Consider the following 19,672-nt stretch of genomic DNA (forward strand, 5'->3'; position numbering starts at 1 on the left):
AGAGTTATAAGTAATGAAAGTCTAGAATATTTAATTGGGAAACTCATAGTATGATTATTTGTCTAGTATCAGTTAACAGAGAAGATTTTAATTCTTAATTATTTCAATTAATTTATTGCTGGAAGATTTACTTGGAGAATTTAAACCTTATCCATTTCACCAATTAAGAACCACAGATGCAGAGACTGGATACTGAGAACATTTGAATTAGAAGGGTTATGTAATATGCTATTCTTTTTAACCATTACCTGAGTTCTCAGAGAAAAGTATGTATCCAAAATCCAAGTAGTTGCCTATGATTTTGTTTAGGAGATAGTAAATTCTATTTTAATAGCAACCCAGCACAAAAACATGTGATTAAGTCTTCTGAATTCAGGAGAGCACTTGAGCACATACTAAGTGCTGTCCTGAACAGAGATACTTTCTACAATCAGTGCCTACATAACTGGGTATTATCTGTGTATAAGACGCCATTATTTTGATTCTGTTACAAATTGCCAACAGCTCAAATAAAATTCCTCTCTACGCTGGACATATCTCCAGTTTCAACACAGATTGACAGATCATATCCCCTGAACATATTCTGTTGATTAAAAACTTTAGAGGAGCAAGGGTCGTAAGAAGCATCCAGAACCTGAGTTATTCAACTGCTTTGCCTTTGAATACACACAAACTACACCACCACCAATGAGTTTTTTTTAATTGCACGTAAATATGTACCATGCAAACTAAATCTGGTTAGTTTAATTTACTCCAGTAAACAAGCTATTTTATGTGCAATAACTGTAGTTTCACTACAATCCTGACAATATTGAATTTTATCGAAATTAAGAAGTAAACATCATGTTATCTGCATTTAAACCTTCTGAAAACATAACTGTTGATGAAACATCTTACTGATATAATCATTGCTAATAAATATTTGCTAAGCATTACCTCTTGGATATATCTGCAAAGGTTCTATTAACTGTCCATTTACTTGCTGTTCCATTACAATGGTATAATACTGCAAAGAGATAAGAGGAGATTATTCAATAACATATGAATAGTAGTTATAGTGTTATAGATTGTTGAAATCATGGTATTTTTTAGGGTTGAAAAAATTGCTGTCACACGTATCAGCCTCCAAAATATATTCCTACTGTTTGTACTGTCCACACAACAAAACAACTATGAAGGAACATTAAACAAAGGGCAATGATAATCAGTAATATATTGACTTCAGGGGAGTGGTCTATTATTGTACCATGACCATCATAAGCTCAGGCTTATCCGACATCTACATTATTATCAAATAAAGAGAACATTAACAAAATTTGCAGCAGTAAGTAAGAGCCAGAAATAATACAAAGAAACCAAGATCGATTAGAAACAAAATACAATGAAATTCAACCTGGAAAGATACCAACTACTACATTTGTGGAAAAATAATTCAAGACAGAAAGAGTCAATGGGGAAGAGAAACCTGGAAAGCAGTCATTCTGAATGAGACCATTGGATGAAAATAGACAGACACTTGAAAGTTAGCCATGAACTGCCAATATGATATGGTAGAAACAGTGAATGTGGCTTTGGGCTGCATATCCAAAGGTATCACTCCACACAAATCAGAGAGGTAATATGGTCCCAGTGCAATGGCATCTACAACATAACGTCCACAGCTCTTGGCATTTCATTACCAGAAAGACACTGTCACATTATGGGGACCTCAGACCACAGCCCCTGACATTTTAGTGGCTGGTGGGAGTAGCTGATGAAAAAAAAATCCAAGACAGCTACCATGGATACATAAATACAAGTTTGGCGAAGAGATGACAAAAGGCTACATAACAGTCTGTAAATATTTGAAGGGCGTGAATACCAAGGATGGAAAGAAAATAGCATGGTAGGGAGAAGAGTTACTGAGTAATGGGTGAAAAATAAGGAAAGGGAACATTTAGGCTGGAGATCTGGGAATATCTATTTGCCTTTAGAAAAAAATTCCCCTGGGAAATGTTGGAAACTGCATTACATGGGACACTGAACACAAGACAAAACACCGGAACATGTACTTTAAGAAACAATCCTGCTATGGTGAGGAGATGGACCTCATTGGTTTGCCAATGCATCTCTCTGACTATGGGAAGTGTTGAGAATTCAAAAGCACAGTACGAAGTATGTTCCAACTGCACCTTACCTAGCTTAAGAACAAAAATGTTGACTGCGAGTCAGATCTTCAGCCAGTGAAAGTCAGCACAGCTCCATTGACTTTGATGCTCATTTTCACCACCTGAGAATTTGGCCTGAAGATTTTAGATATACAGTGTTCTCAGATAAATATTTTACGATGCTGTTACCTATGCTGACATTACTTAACCTAAACAGTGAATACTGCATATCTGTATGGTGTCAAGTACGAGTGTTCTGATCATACCAATGTCTTACCATAAAACAAACTTTTTTGACATCTACATAATGCAAATCAACATAAGGATTGGTTTATTAATTGTTATGTAAATAGTTTTCTTTCAATCTTGTTATGGAATGACATCAAATTAAGTATACAAAGGGAGCAACTACACAAATATAGTGAGCACAGGCTGTAGGACAGATCACTAAGATTGCTTTAGTGTACAATACATGCTTTCATTGCGTAAAATCATACATGCATTCACAAAACTGAATTCTGGAAGCTTCAAGTCTTCAAGATTTCTTTACAACTGATTACAAACTTGGTCCTGTTCTCAATATGGCTCTGTGTGAACACAAAAGTCTGCACGTGCAGATCCACTTGAAGGACTGGGGCCCTATTTCAATGTTCCTTTACAGTTCTAAGATTCTAACCAGCTAAGAAAGAGAAGGTATTTGATATCGCCACATTTTTCATATATGAGAATGGATAGGAAGAACAGTCCTCCTGTAAAGTGTTAGTAGGGGAGAAAACTATTGGGGGTGTTGGGTTCTTGTTAGCCCCCATACATGCATGATATAAAAGCATGTTTGAAGGGCTATCTGGGTCATGATTACTGTACACTTCTCTTAAATAATCCCGCTACACACGCTCCCACTGTGCTTATAAAGAGTAAAGTTATTAATCACAAAAATATACTATTTTAAAATGATCAAGAGATGTTTGCAGGAAGAAAGGGAGCTATCCCTGTAGACTTATTTTATATCATGGGGTAATGAATAACAAACTAAGATCTTTGCCCCCCCACCACAAAAAAGGCAGCTAGCATTTAATAGCTATGGGGCTATAAAAGAACGCACTGCTTTCTAGCAGACCAAAGCTGTAAAGAAAATGTGTTTCTTTATTTTTAGTAATATGCCCAGACCCCAAGACATATACATATAGTATAAATACATACTACACACTCTCTGGAATAATAAACTAAAGCAAATGTTCAAGAGACGACGTTTCTTTAGAAAAAAATAGTAATGTGGCCTTCTCCATTACTCAGTGATGACAAGTAAATGAAATATCAATCATGTCAGCTGTCAACCTTTTGGGACAGCAATAACTGTTAACAAGTAGTCTGGAAAAATTCTCCGAAAATGATTTGTCCTCCACATACAAGTATTTCAGTTTCCATGGAAAATTAAGATGCCAGTGGCTATTTGGAACATTGTTCAGGTACTTTTAAATGGAAAATTTGCCAGTTATTGATCCAGAGCATGTACCCCTTGCTTCCAGAAGGCTGCAAGCAACTTTCCAATCAGTGGCTGTCAAAAAAATTACTGCCTTTTTATACTGATACAAGACAACAGTGGTAGTGTAGCTCCACTGCTACTTAATATCTTTCTTTAATTAACTGCTATGTATAATAAGAAAATAATTTCAATTACCATCTTACAATATTTCCATAAATATAATGCAAAATCTCTTTGTGTATTACAAAGCAAATTAATTACAGAGCTGATTGAAAACTGTGCTGATGGCCAAGTTCACAAACAAATAACCTCAACGATATAAGGGTTATAACAGATACAAAGCATCTTTTCCTACCACAAAACCTTGCATGCATGGAAGGGACCTGTATTCTCATTTCATTATTTAATTTTAATTATAAAAAATTCACTCACTTTCCTTTTGCAAAACCTTCAGCGTGTTCATGGCAAAATGCACCATGTCAGCATTCTTGGAAAGACATTAGCATCTTCCCAACCCTACAAACATTTGCTACCAGGCCCAGCCACTACCATGAGTGACTTAGAATGTATGCTATAACAGAACTATTGTCTGCAGTCCATTCTCCCAGCATGCAACTTACAAGACCTCTCACAATTTCAGTATTTTAGGGTAGCTAAATCTTACATACATCAGTTGGTAATCAGCCCCAGTGATGATGATGGCCAGCAGCCCCTCTAACCATCAGGCTTTTGGTGTTTTTGTTTTTGAGGGATTTTTTGCTTTGGTTGTTTGTTTTTGTTTTATTGTATTATTTTTTGAGAAAAAGGTAGAAAGCCCTGCAAAAAGATTATCCCCAACTCTGCCGGGAAGGCAGATGGATGTCGACAGAGTTATAACTACCTCACTTCGAGGAACAAGAACAAGTAATTTTATTGTCTCAACTATTTTCTTCAAGATTATGGCAGATTCGTTCCCACATTTGGAGACTAAAAAGCTCCAGGATGTTTCTATAAGCCACCAAATGACAGACAGACTGCTAGAACGTGAAACCATCATGTGCATCACTGAAACAGCCAACTGATGTAAAACATCTGAGACAAAACAGGTAGAAACAAAATGGCTCAGACTGGAACAAGATTATTTATAGGCATCCCATAAATCTTAAGGCATTTGAGAGGACAAAACAATTGGGCACTTACAATTGCTCACATGCTGAAATTTTAAAAATAGGCCTGGATTCATGCCAGAATGATAACTCTGCAAAGTAGTGATTTGTAAAATTGTGCTTGAAAAAAATGCAAGTATCCTTATCGTATCATGTCTTGAGGATTATCAATGAATAGATTGGTTATAGACTGATCCCTGGAAAAGTATCATTATTGAGCCAGTAGAATAATAAAGAAAAAGCTGTAGAGAGTCTAAAAATGTTACCCCACTGCAGATAAAATTATTTTAATATCAGACTTGCACTAAGATGGTCTGGTCTCTTCAGAATGGAAAGGGAAGTGAGGGAAAGTTGGGTGGGGAAAAGGTTTAATTCATCATCTCCGTAAAAGATCTGAACCTTACAAATAGGTGAATCAGCATCTGGAACCTGAAGGTATTTTTTTACTCTCATGGCTTAAGTCACTGACATTAAGAATCAGAGGGGTAGCCGTGTTAGTCTGGTTCTGTAAAAGCAGCAAAGAATCCTGTGGCACCTTATAGACTAAAACGTCTGTTAGTCGTTTCAGATTCTTTGCTGCTCTGACATTAAGAATAACATCTCACAGTGAAACTGGAGCACATGGTATTTAGTAGTACAAGGAATGCTTAACAAGGAACACTGTGTAGAAGTTCCAAGGCAGTAATCTCCTCCAATATCAAAAGATCATGGCCTAGAAAAGAAAGCCTTCTGCATGTTACTAAAATGAACAGGGCAATGAATGCTTATGTCTGAAGTCTGTAACCCGCACAGAGACATGCACAGGAACATGATTTATGCTGACAAGTCTTCCATCATATGTTCTCACAGTCTAATTCCTGGCAATTGTAATTAGAAATGACTGAAGAAGTGATTTTCAAAAACTGTTATGATCTGATGATTTTAAGGCATTTTGATCTTGAGCAAGACTCTGAGGGAACACAGTGCAGAAGACTGGGTAAACCACTTTTGTAGTGCTGAAACCACACTGGCTTGCTAATTCCCTGTGGCATTGGGAACTACATCCAGCGATCTTCAATCTGATAATACTTGGAAACTCCAGTGTCATCACACATTGAGGATCAAAGCTACAATGCAAGTGCAACAACATTACCCATTTAACAAGTTTCTTACTTCTACTGTATTCAAATATCTCTAGATAAATTAAGATGAACAATGTCTATGCTATCCATTCATCACTCTGCATGCAACTCCTAATGCTGTGCTATATTCTCATTGGCTTGCATTCAGCAAGAAACACAGATAAAAAAAAAATCAGTGTTTTGATCAGTGTTGAAAAACTAAACAGACAGGGAGAGAGACATTCTTTCTTCAAGCTTCTTGGAGAATATTACAGATCAATAGAGGAAAAGGCTGTTTTAAATCACAAAGGCTATATCAAAAGAATGCTTGACATTGTCCTTCATTTAATTAGCAACTATCAGAATATGTAGGTTTGCAATATTTTAATCAGGCAGTCATATCAGAGAAAAAGCCTTAGTTCCATTGGTGTCCTAAAAGTATCTTGAAAGAAAACAGGTTGTTGATTGACACTCGTTCATAAAACAGCTGTCACAGCAGCATTTTCAACATGAGTTGGCTGCAGAATTCCTTCAGTACAAGTCTCTGTGGCAACAAAATGACTACATGACTACAGGACAATTTATTACAATTTTGGTTTTCTTCTCACTATCCCTTAAAAATACACAAAGTGAACAAAAAGCTCAAAAACACAGAATGGTCCCATTGTAGCTTAGTATGTTGCACACTTATCTACATAACTTCGGTGACAAAATTCTTATGCACTAGATATCCTTCATGTCACATGCAGCACATAAACGTGCACCATTAACAGCCCAGGGTTGCTCAGCAATTTAAATAATTGATAAGATTTCAGTTATAAAAAGGAAACATTTTCAGTTCTAATACAAAATTTGTTTATATCCCTGATAAAAATGCATGATGATTTTGAAATGTTGCCAGAAAACATTGAGATGTCAACAAATACTAGGATATTTCCACTTTAATTTAAGCCTAAGGAGCGGGCATTCTCAACTTTTGTTATACATGTTTGGGCTAGGAAAAAAATAAACATGACCTTCTCCACCATTAAACCCAAGTGTAAAAATGTCTGCTGTATTCCAGTCCTCCATTTATTTCTGTCTAAATATATAAAAGCCATGTTTCTCTGTCTGCCCTCCCCCAAACCACTTCACTAAGCTGACAACACACACACCTCAATGGTGAGCTATGCCATTCAAAAGACAGCAAGAGAGAGAAAAGAGGGGAAGGAAATAAGAGATGGAGAAGAGGGACTCTGTGTCATTTTACCCATGAGCACAACAATACTGAGAAGTTTTGTGAAAGATAAAAAGTGAAATCATTCTAGTTTTCACTCTGTTTATGAAACAGAAGGCATCTCTTTCCCACAAAAGGAGAATGTTACCATCTGCTAACGGCAAGAGAGAAGGCAGATGATATAATTTCTCATACTTGAATGTGGTCACAGAAGGAGCAGGGAAGCAAGCAGGGCTGCAAGATGACCACTTTGGGGTTCACAGTGAAAAAGCAATAAACTCTAATTAAGAGATCCCTACTTTAGGTATTAATTTGGATGGAACATATGGGCCAAAGGTGTTAATACAACCTAGTCACTGTCCAACATTAAACAGCGTTAAACAAGGTTCAGGGTGTGGTATACAGAGACCTGAGTCTGCTTAGTACCATGGCGAATGCATCATTAAACATCTTTTTAAGCTTTTATTAATGATAAAGTAAAAAAGGAAAAATAGTTAAAATGTTTGAAATGTAAAGTATTAAGTAGAGGTTTTATTCATTTTAATAATATCCCTTGTTCCCTCTCCTTTTAGCTGGAGAGAGTTTTCAGAAGGAAAACGTCTTTGTTTGACAGTCTCTCAGATAGTATCAAAGTCGGTAATAATTGTCCTTTTGGGGAAAAGAGAAGAGGTTAGTTGAGATGAGCATTATTGTAGGTTATGACCTTTTACGTACTTTTTACAGCTGAGTTTACAATTAGTGTACATTTGTCAGCCCCATTACACACTGAAGTAGCCACAAATGTTGTCACATTATACTAAAAGAATAATCCCCAAACCTCTTGCAGTAGTACTAAGAATGAAACAATGTGTTGTTATGGGAGCACACATGATCATTCCTTTCACTTTATCAAAGATACACACTGGAAGTTTCAAATAATCAGGTCATCTGATTAGCTGAACATTTCTAGATGTGCTTATTTAGTCCTACATTAAACTGTAAGATGTGTGACTAGAGATCAGAGACTAAACATGCAGTTTTTCAACTCAGCAGCATGTGTATCTGGTAACTGTACTTTTAAAAGCACTAAGTACTTACCTGCATCAAATCTTTGCATTAGATTTTTGTATCAAATCACTAACATGTCCTAGCCTCTGTAATTATATCAGGCATACATACTTCGAACTCTCATCAGCCAATCAGATTCCACCTACAAAGCAAATCATGCAGTCTTTGCAGTCCACAGACGTTCTGGATAGTGAGGGTCTACAGGATCAGGTCTTTAAAAATGTTTTCCTTTTTCAATTTTTGCTACTATATGTTCAAAAACAAGTAAAAACATCCAAACATTCTGCCTATCACCTGCTGGAAATGATGGATCAGGCCTTTCGCCATTTTATTGCTACACATGAGTCCGTATCTATACATACACACACATACACACACTTATATGAAAAGATGTGAATTCATGCACACACATGCACACAAACACACAATGCTTTACAAAACAGCCAGTCACAAAACCCAGTCTGTGGATATATATAGGTACCTTATAATGTCTTTCATTCAAATTCATACTAAATGTTTGTTTATTTTAAAGCCTTCGGCAAAGATAATATACTTAGCTACTAACAATTTTACAGTAGCAAAATAAAAGACATCTCCTAATTGGAGTTGCAGCTAGCAAGGGATGTGAAGGGTAACAAGAAGCGTTTCTACAGGTATGTTAGCAGCAAGAAGGTGGTCAGGGAAAGTGTGGGCCCCTTACTGAATGGGGGAGGGAACCTAGTGACAGAGGATGTGGAAAAAGCTAATGTACTCAATGCTTTTTTTGTCTCTGTCTTCACGAACAAGGTCAGCTCTCAGACTGCTGCACTGGGCAGCACAGCAGGGGGAGGAGGTAACCAGCCCTCTGTGGAGAAAGAAGTGGCTCAGGACTATTTAGAAAAGCTGGACGAGCACAAGTCCATGGGGCCGGATGCACTGCATCCAAGGGTGCTAAAGGAGTTGGTGAATGTGACTGCAGAGCCATTGGCCATTATCTTTGAAAACTTGTGGCGATTAGGGTAGGTCCTGGATGATTGGAAAAAGACAAATATAGTGCACATCTTTAAAAAAGGGAAGAAGGAGAATCTGGGGAACTACAGACCTCACCTCAGTCCCTGGAAAAATCATGGAACAGGTCCTCAAGGAATCCATTTTGAAGCATTTGAAGGAAAGGAAGGTGATTAGGAATGGTCAACATGGATTCACCAAGGGCAAGTCATGCCTGACCAACCTGATTGCCTTCTACGATGAGATAACTGACTCTGTGGATATGGGGAAAGAGGTCGACCTGATATACCTTGACTTTAGCAAAGCTTTTGATATTCACAGTATTCTTGCCAGCAAGTTAAAGAAGTATGGATTGGATGAATGGACTGTAAGGTGGATAGAAAGCTGGCTAGATCGTCGGGCTCAATGGGTAGTGGTCAATGGCTCAATGTCTAGTTGGCAGCCGGTATCATGCAGAGTGCCATAGGGGTCGGTTTTGTTCAACATCTTCATTAACGATCTGGATGATGGGATGGATTTCACCCTCAGCAAGTTCGCAGATGACACTAAGCTGGGGGTAGAGGTAGATACGCTGGAGGGTAGGGATAGGATCCAGAGTGACCTAGACAAATTGGAGGATTGGGCCAAAAGAAATCTGATGAGGTTCAACAAGGACAAGTGCAGAGTGCTGCACTTACCACGAAAGACTCCAATGCATTGCTACAGGCTGGGAACCGACTGGCTAAGCGGCAGTCCTGAAGAAAAGTACCTGAGGATTACAGTGGACGAGAAGCTGGATATGAGTCAACAGTGTGCCCTTGTTGTCAAGAAGGCTAACAGAATATTGGGCTGTATTAGTAGGAGCATTGCCAGCAGATTGAGGAAAGTGATTATTCCCCTCCATTCGGCACAGGTGAATCCTCATCTGTAGTATTGCGTCCAGTTTTGGGCCCCCCCACTAAGGAAAGGATGTGGAAAAATTTGAGAGAGTCCAGCAAAGGGCAATGAAAATGATTAGGGGGCTGGAGCACATGACTTATGAGGAGAGGCTGAAGGGGGGTTCCAAAGAGAATGGAGCTGGGCTGTTCTCAGTGGCAGCAGTTTTTAAGGACCGGCTTGACAAAGCCCTGGCTGGGATGATTTAGTTGGGGTTAGTCCTGCTTTGAGCAGGGAGTTGGACTAGATGACCTCCTGAGGTCTCTTCCAACCCTAATCTTCTATGATTCTATGATTCTATGCTTTGGGGAAAATAGTTGCCACCTAAAATAAGCCTTGATAACAAAAGAGCACCCTGTATATTTTTGATGACAAATTCTAAACTAAGCTAAAGCATTATATCCCACACAAAAGGCCTCCATAGTCAGATGACTGATACTTCAATGGCTGTACAGTAGTTAATTTTGCAACATTCAAAGTTAAAAAATAAACAGAAAACAAAAAAAAAATCTTTTTTGGCAAAAAAGTGGATTTTAGCACTTAATATCCATCTTAAAAGAAGAGAATAGAAAACTATTGGTTATTTTCCTGTTCATCCATTTCATTTGAACGCAACTGTTAAATGGAAATTTTCACTTAAATTTACAATAGGAAAGATAAATATAGCTAATAATGAGTTAAAATAACTGTGATTCAATAAGTTACTGGTTTTGCTTTTTTTTTTTTGTACATATTAAAAAAAACAGAAATACATCTTTAAATCTTCTGTGCATATTGAGCCTGAAGCTACAATGTAACTCTTCTGTTAGGAGGGGTGAAATAGTCTCCAGATGAAAGTAGATTCTGAAAATTTTTTAGAGCCCAGGGGTTCATTTTTAATGAGCCGTTACTTTAAGTACTGCATAAAAAATACAAGAAATTGATAGTCCATTTAGCCTGCACTATACCTAATGCAAAAGTCATTAAGATGCATTATTCTTAATGTTCATCATATGATCAGTAAGTGTACAACTCTTTTTAAAAATGTCAAGCATGCCCACAACTCCATGTGATTTTCAAAAAAAACTAAAAAAAAAACAAAAAAAACCCCACAACCTCCACATAATACAGGAATATATTATGATCATTGTAGTTTATTTTTAACACTTCAATACGAGCAGAATAATGGACAAAATTACAGGAAAACTGAAAACTATGAAAAACATTCCCCATTTGTTACAATATACCTACATAGGATAGCATGGCTTTCATTTCTTCATCACTTCTAACAGTAATCCGATCACCGTCCTCATCTTCATCTGATAAAAAAGTATTACATTCATTAAGTGAAATGGCACTTACAGTTTTTAATAAATCAATTATGCCTGTTTACTCTACCTGAACAACGGAACTTCTACAAACAAATGAAAATAAACTGAACGAACAAGCCAATTATACAAAAAACCCAGAACCTTGAAATGACTGTTGACATCATCGTCGTCTGGGGCCTAGACACGTGATGTGGAAGAAACAAGTGAGGAAAACAAGACCAAGCAGCTGAAGGACTTGAGACGCAAGAGCACAAAAGGAGGACAGCAGATCATTCTCTAACCGCACATACCAAAGTAATCCCAAATGCACATAAACAGAGGCTATAATTACATTTTAAGAGCGGGGACAAGAACAAAGCACTTGAAACTTTGCTCTCTCAATTTACAATGCTAGCAGAACCTCCCTGTGGAATTCCAGTCTATGCACAGTATATTACTCCTTATGCAAATCCATTAAGTCATTCTGGTGACACTGTAAACTCAGAGTGAAGATTGAGTGGTTTCTTAATGGGTCTAGGTCTCCCAAGATGGAATTAAGTTTATTCAGTTTTGTTGAAAGAAAGAACATAATATCAAAAACCTGATGTGTTTTCTTACCGCTACATCCTTCTTAGTCTAAAATCTTCTGACTTTACATGAATTCTTTCCTGTCTCATGCTCATCTGCCCCCTGTCATGCTTCTTCCTCCTGATACCTGTCAGGAAGCACAGGTTTCTACCACACCTAATAACAACAGTAGCTTTACCTTTAAACAAAATTAAACCAGCACATGATCATTCATTTGTACGTCCATATATACACACATCAATTTAGACTAGTGCCAAACTTCGTGTGCATGCACGTTTGTCTGGGAGGATTTGTGCACTGTACAACTGTGGGAGAAGAGAGTGAGTGGTTCGCGAATAGTGCAATGTAATCACACCTTTGTAATAAGAGCTAAGGTACAGACATGCATACACACAGCACTGCATACCTTGTGACATAAGGAAAGATGCTGATGTAGATTTGGAGGCAGACGAAAGAACAAGAAGATTCAGAAAGGCTTATGTAAAGCGAGGGATTTTAAAATATATCTATTTTAAATTAGGCTCTAACATTGGAATAAGTTTTCCAAAGGCATAAGGCAGGATTCGATCTCCATTAACAATTGTGAGGTACTCAGACACTCTTGTGATGCGAGACGCACAAGTAATCAGATAAATTGATCAGAACCCCACTCTCAATCTGTAGCAAAATATAATTTTTTACTGATTTACCTTTTTATTGATTTGTTTCCCATCTTTGCCCACCATGATTTAACATTCCTCTTTCTTTCTGAAGTTTGTACAATTAGGATACAATATTCCTTTAACATTTATATTTCCCCAGATTTGGAAATTAGATTTTCCTTTTACTACATCTACAGTATGACTCGGGGGTATGATTCCCCTGCTCACATTTATTTAAGGCAGTACAAACATAAATAGCAGTATATATAGTATAGCTGCAGTATTATGGGTGGTGGCAGCAGAGGCATGGCTGAGCTCTGCTGAGTACATACAAACCCACCTGAAACCAGTGGGTTTGTATCATGCGGATGCTGCTATTTATACCTCATGCTAGCTCAGTGAGCGCTAGCAAACATATGCGGACACGAGCAAGAGAATCATACACCTAGCTCATAGCACAGATAGCGTCTCAGACACAGTGATCTTTCTAAACTGCTTTCCATAAGACATTTAAATTTTAAGCTAAAAAATGAGGCAGTGTTAAAGGCATGTATATTTGTAGGCTGGGGGGGGGGGGAGAAATCAACCACACATGTGGTTTTGGGCTGGGATTTTAAAAGAGACCTAGGCACCCAATTCTCATTGGAAGCTGATGGGAGATGGGTGTCTGACTTGCTTAAGTCTCTTTAAAAAAAAAAAAATCACAGCCTGGGCACAGAACATCACACAAAATGTGTGATTACTACCCTGGATGAAAATTAACCTCTACTCATAATTACACACATTAGTTCAGCAACAGATCTAAATTAGTTGGGCAAAGGAATGTGTTCATTCTTTTTTGAAAATCTAGCAGAAAACTCCAAAGCAATAATGAAAAGAGCAAAAAGAGCTCAGAGGGGAAGAAATAACGGCACTCTGAGCTAAGAAGTGAAAACATTATCTAAAAGTCGTAACTGAAAATATTTAGAGAACTAGAGTTTATAAATCCACCAGAGCAGACTCACAAGACACTGGAAAGATGGCTTTGAACGGAGACGTGGCTGGCAGGTAACAGTCTTGAGGATGCATGGAGATTTAACTGGCAAGTTGCCAGGCTGCTAACAATGCTCTCTGGAGTGACCAACCTGTACCAACCTGTTTCATCAATAACGATGAAAAGATTTGGAAGAATTAGTGAGTTGAAACTGAATGTTTCCTTGCCTGAAAGCATATAAGAGACAGAAAAGGGAGGAGAGGTTTGTAAAACTACAACTTGGCTGAAAACAAATTGTTCTAGCATGAGAATCAGAAACACTGAAGAAAGCTGCCAGAGTAATGACCGCAATGAAAGCGCTGTAAGCAGAGAGGGGATCAGAAGTAAAAGTAGATGAGCAAAAAATATATTTAAAAAGACAGAGAAAGACCAGAGTTGATAAACAAGTCAGGCTTAAGAGGAAAAAAAACCCAAAAAACTGATGCTAGAAACATCCAAGGGTGTGTAGCTGACGAACTCACACAGCCCACTGGAAAAACATCCTCGGATCTCCAAGGTCATTCAGGATTAGATTCAAATGACATGAAAATAGCTCCAGAGTATCAGAACTGTGAAAACTCCTTACAGTTGCATGAAGAATACAGGAAAGATACAAACATACTGATGAAAGACAGAAGATATTAAAAGAAAGCAAGTCTAAAACAATCCGGGCAATTTTTTCTTAATCTGAGAATATATTTCTCATGTTAAATAAGGAGATTCTTTTGCCATCCTACCAAAAAATATAACTGGGAATAGCCCCCAAACTGGCTATAGATGATGCACTGATTCAGAGAGGAGAATTCCAAGCTTGTCTACTTGCCTAGAGCACAACAATATGATTTTCCAGCACATTAGGGAAGCAAAAGTAGAACCAAAAAGCCTATGTACTGGCTGGATTTTGCTAATGTCACTTAAAATGGAGGAAAAAATCCTAGCAAGATACCAAATAGAGTGCAGCAGATGGTAAACAAATATTATGAAGCAATCTTCGCAAAATCTGCAGTGTGTCACAAATACACAAAATGGCAGAGTTTGGATAAAAGGATCATAACAGGCCATATGTTGTTAGTCATTTTATTTGTAGCAACGTGTAATACAATGATGAAATCCACATAAAGGTCCAATGGTAGAAGCAGCACAGCCCCAGGTAGAGGCTGCAATGGATGACACACTGTAGATAACAATAACTAAACAAACAGTAGAGGAGACTATACTAGCTGGCAATTATCCGTGTCTGGAAAGTAATCAAGCAGGTGAGAACGACATTTATGCCAGTAAAATCTAGGCATTTGATATGGCTAGAGTAACCAGGAAATCAAGCATCAACATACATAACATATTTTAGATGCCAGTTAAATGGCAGGGGAAATAGTTTTGTGCAGATGTAAATGACAGACTAGAGACATGAACTGAAAGCACAGCAGCAGATGTGTATTTCCAGGAAAGTTCTACACATGGTACCATTAATATGGGCTACTGCTCTGATTGCTGGGACTCTTACTGGTGCATGAAGTTCAAACAAAGCTAATGTGTGATATGGGAAATAGGTAACAAAAATCAAAAAATTATAAAAGAAATGGTACGGTCTGGAGCCTGGTTTTGCTCAGGTCCCTATAGCAAGTCCTAGGTTTTACAATGGGGAAGGGCACATGTCCCAGGCTCAGGGGAAATGGACGTTTACAAACACAGTTCTTATCCACAGGATATGTTTTTTAGTCGAAAACAAACATGCGGACGTAAAAGCAACAAAAGCACTCGAAGACTCACAAAACAATTATTTCCTTTAATTTTCTATGCCCATGATTATCGATCAAGCACAACACAACCAAGTACTCTGCGCCTTATCTTCTATCATATATACTCTCTCGCTTCCAGCATTAATATACAGCATGCAGATTCACAAACCAGATGCAACATCCCATGGCTCTTTTTGTAGACCCACCTCTACCAGGGCAAACCTTTTGCAGAAAATTGGTGGAACCTTTCCTCTAGCACAGACTTGTGGCACCCATAATAATTAAAATATTAGAAAGGAGCAGTAGAAAGCCTATCCACTCTTAAATAGACTACTGATCTTATTGCCTGAGGCAGAGAAGTTTGACTGCCCTTCACAAATTCTTCTTGAAAACAATGCCATAGGAGCCAAAAAAAGATAAAAAGAGTGCAAAGAGTTACAAAAAGAAAGAAAGAAACTAAGCAAGTCGGTATTGTCCCAAATCTGCATCAATGGAGTAAATGAGCGCTTTGTTACAGACTTCAATTACAGTAGGATCTTAGCCTATTTATAGAACCCTGTGAACTTTTTATTTTTTTGCAATTTTTCATTTTTTGGGGTGGGGTTCTTATTACGTTTTATCCATTAAAAATATTTTTACTTATTACATTTACATTAATAAAATACCTCAAATGATCCCATATAAAAAACCCATGTCTAAACCATGTAAAAAAACCCCAATTTATTTAGACTACACCATTTTATTAAGCGTTATTGCATGGTATTAAAAGGTTTTAAGAATTAAAAGCAAGCATAGATCAGTACTCCTTAAATATTCCCTATGCCCTCTTCAGCCCCCATGTCTCAGCCTCCCCATTAGTTCAAAGGACCCCTCCCCTAGCCTCCTTTACATATTCCCCAACCCTACTGAAATCAAGGCCCTTGGGGAGGGTGGCAGGCCCTGTCCCCAGGGGTGGGAGTCCCTAGGGGGGATATTGCAGAGCAAGCTCGCCCTGCACGCACCCTGCAGTGGCAGCGCCTGTCCTGTGGGGCTGAGCCCAGCTCCCCGCTCCAGGTGTTGTGACCTGGAGCACGGGATCATAGTACTGCTCAGGTTTGGCCCAGCCATCATCATAACAAAGAAAAGAAAAAGGAAGAATGTAGATAAGTTGGCCAACATCTTTAACTTGTAGAGGAAGGAAGGAAAATAAAATACTTGGCATCTCATGAGCATTCTTCTAATGGAAGAAATTGCTACCTCCTCCCACAGAGCATTCTTTGTTCTTTAGTGCAGGGAAAACGCAGACTCCAGCCCTCCCATCATTACAGAAACCTATTTAAAACAAAACCAAATCTTTCCCTGTTATTGGGGAGGTGTGTGGCCCTCGACACCTGTGGTACAACTGTCAAATCCAGCCTTATGAACATGGGATATCATCTTCCTAGATCCAAAGAAACAACTGATCTCAAGGACAGGTAATAGAGGCAGTCACCCCACCACAATACATGCACTGTACCTGATTGTCATGTTATGACACTTATCTTCACATGTCCGAAAAGAGATCATCTCCTCATACAAGAGCATAAGTAGGATAAGATCTCAGCAATCATTATTCTTCTCCAGCCTCACCAACCTACAGCGGCTATAGTATGCAGAAAACTCCTTTTCCAGTGGAAACCAAGGGTTCATCCTCCATAATATGGTCTGTCTCCACTGAATTAAAAAGGAAAGGTCCCAAATCTAGTTGAGCCGGGGTTTCAATGCAGCAATTGCTATGCTCCCATGCCTGGTATTATTCTACACTTTGTAGCATATTTCTTTTAAAAGCTGCACTTTGCAGCTCTTTTGTTTTTTAAAGTGAGAATTAAAATTTCAAATTACAATCATAGATCTACAGGTACTTTATACTTTTCATTTAATTCAAGCCATATAATTGCAGTGAGGAGTCAGAGCATGATAAGGTCACGTTGGTAATTAAAGCTATATTGTAGAGATATGCTCACTCAAGATGTAATTAAATAATAAAATATTACTTAGCTCAGTATCATCATTAAACTTGCATTAATGTATAAATATTTAACTGTAACATATAATGAACATAAACATTATTTATTTAAAAAATGACAACTGCATAATGTGAGCAGAGGAGCTCATACCAGACATACTGCAGACAGAAGTTAAATAAGCTGTACTTACATTCAAATGCTGTTGTCGTTGCATCAGGCAAAACTTGTCCAATGACATCCTAAACAATGACATAGGACAGAATAAGCCATATTTCTAACTAGAAGTGCTCAAGACATTTCAGAGTAGATTAAACTTAACTGTTCCTCTATTACAGAGAAAAGATACTTGAAACCCCTCTCCCCCAAACTTTTAGCGTAGGATTCAAAGCAGTTTCAATCAGTCTCTCACTTCCTCTTCCCTATGCCCCCTACAGGGAGGAATAGTATTCCATTCTGCTTTTTCTTGCAATGTAAAGAGTTTATTTTGTCCTTAGGGCATGAAAAATGCATGTGGAACTCTTCAAGGCAAGTCGTATAAACGGAGGTTTATAAATCATTTCTGTACTTGAGAAGGCACGCGCTCTCTGTCTTTCTACCCTAAACCATCCCGACTGTTGGGGAGAGAGTGGTCCATTATTTTATAACTTGCTCAGCTTCTGTTTTCTGGTCCTTCTCCCCCACCATAAGTAGCCTTTGTGCCTACCTCTGCAACCCACATGGATCTGAACAGCGGTGCTGGAATAACTTTTATAATGGGGGGGCTGAGAGCCATTGAACCAAACTGTACACTCTGTATATGATGGAAAGCACTTGAAGCCAGGGGGTGCAAGAGCACCCCCAGCACCAGCATCTATGGATCTGAACAGCAGGAGGGACAATGACTAAAATCTTGTTGATTTCACTCTGCTACTGCACAGGAAAGCTTTGAAGGATAGGGATGCACTAGAGATGCCTGCTGCAGGCTCACCAGAAAGCTCTGGTTTACATTTGGAAGATTGTCTCTGCAACCATATGAGCTATAAAGTTTTTAGTATTATTATTTTATTTTAATTGAGGTTTAAATCCTGCATAAATACATGAGTGGATTCATAGTTGGTCTGAAATAAGAAAAACACCCTGATTGTCCAGTAAGAAATGAGGCCAAAGTATCAAAGAAGTGTAAATATTTCTCATCTACACACTGGGCAGCATGTTTTATTTTAAGAAGTTTTTTCGCCCTTGCCTGAACTACTTCCACAACAATGATCTTCTAAGGACCGGATCAAACTGTATATACCAGAAGGCCCAGAAATGTAGAATTTTTGTGTATGTTACATATTTCTGTCCCAAATGGTGCATTTTTATGTCTAATATTTTAAACACATTTTCTATGCTATCACTTTTTTTTTAAATCAAAAACTGCAAGAATGTTTTTACTCTGGGTATACCAAAGTTACTCAAAATTCAGTGGAAGATCAATTCATGCAGACCTCCTAGTCTACATTGTGTCATCAGCCAACAGTGAGTTTGCATTACGTCATGTGGGGTATGGCATAAATGCATAGCATGATCTTTCTTTCCTGCTGTCTCATTTCTCATGTCATGCAAGCTTTTCACTGACAATGTCACAAACTGGTCAGGAAATAATAAATAAAGCTATTTATTGCAAATAAATTTTATGCACCTTGGAGTGCTCAGCATGTCACATTATTGGACCCTCAGTGATCACTGTCACATTATTTTTCTTTTTTCCCTCTGAATAAAACTAAGAAATGAAATACGAGATGCAATATTAAAATAGGATAATTAATATAATGAAAAAGCAGCAAATATAACAGTAAAGAGTTAACTGGACCAAATTATAGATATAGAATTATTTCTTGCTCTTTTTATCTGAGATGCGTTAAAATAAATTACCTTTATATACTACAGTTTAAATAACAGAGGATGTGCAACACAGATGACAATGATTCTGTGGAAACTTTCCACAGTCAAAAAAGAAATCACAAAAATGTAGGCAACACAAAGCTCAGTATAGTGTTAGAGAATTATTTGTGTTGTTATTATTTCTAGAGACTGGTAAATGTTCTATAGAACACTTGAGAAGATATAATCCCTGTCTGCAAGAGGTTACAGTCTAACTACACAAATTCAGTACAAAGAACTAAGGTCTTGTGTACACACAAAACTTACACTGGTTTAACTAAAATTGGTTTTTAAAAAGAGATACTTAAACCCTGCAAATCCCTGCACAGGCACATTTCAATTGAGCCAATATAAAAATGTATTTTAGTTCAGCCATCACAAGCTTTGGGAGTCAACCAGCAGCATATATGTGAGGAGAGGATGTGTGGGCTATGAGAAAGGACCATGTTTGAGGGCTCAGAGAACTCCAACTC

General features: G+C 37.9%; 1 protein-coding gene across 11 annotated transcripts in view; it reads right to left on the bottom strand.

Annotated features, from left to right (window-relative positions):
- Positions 1–19,672, bottom strand: part of MAP2K5 (mitogen-activated protein kinase kinase 5) — a 184,680-nt gene that overhangs the window by 161,104 nt on the left and 3,904 nt on the right. For 5 of the 11 annotated variants that reach the window (XM_044979135.1, XM_044979133.1, XM_044979134.1 and 2 more), the window contains exons 2-4: positions 17,485–17,533; positions 11,271–11,338; positions 937–1,006 (exon numbers count right to left, since the gene is read on the bottom strand). In XM_044979135.1, the coding sequence (XP_044835070.1) occupies positions 937–1,006; positions 11,271–11,338; positions 17,485–17,533 (187 nt within the window). Of the gene's footprint in view, positions 1–936; positions 1,007–11,270; positions 11,339–11,947; positions 12,045–16,804; positions 16,945–17,484; positions 17,534–18,957; positions 19,010–19,672 lie in introns of those variants that run through there. The other 6 variants (XM_044979140.1, XM_044979137.1, XM_044979138.1 and 3 more) reach the window with 6 other exon arrangements.

This window comes from Mauremys mutica, chromosome 11, assembly GCF_020497125.1.
Source record: "Mauremys mutica isolate MM-2020 ecotype Southern chromosome 11, ASM2049712v1, whole genome shotgun sequence".
NCBI classification, from domain to species: Eukaryota; Metazoa; Chordata; order Testudines; family Geoemydidae; genus Mauremys; species Mauremys mutica.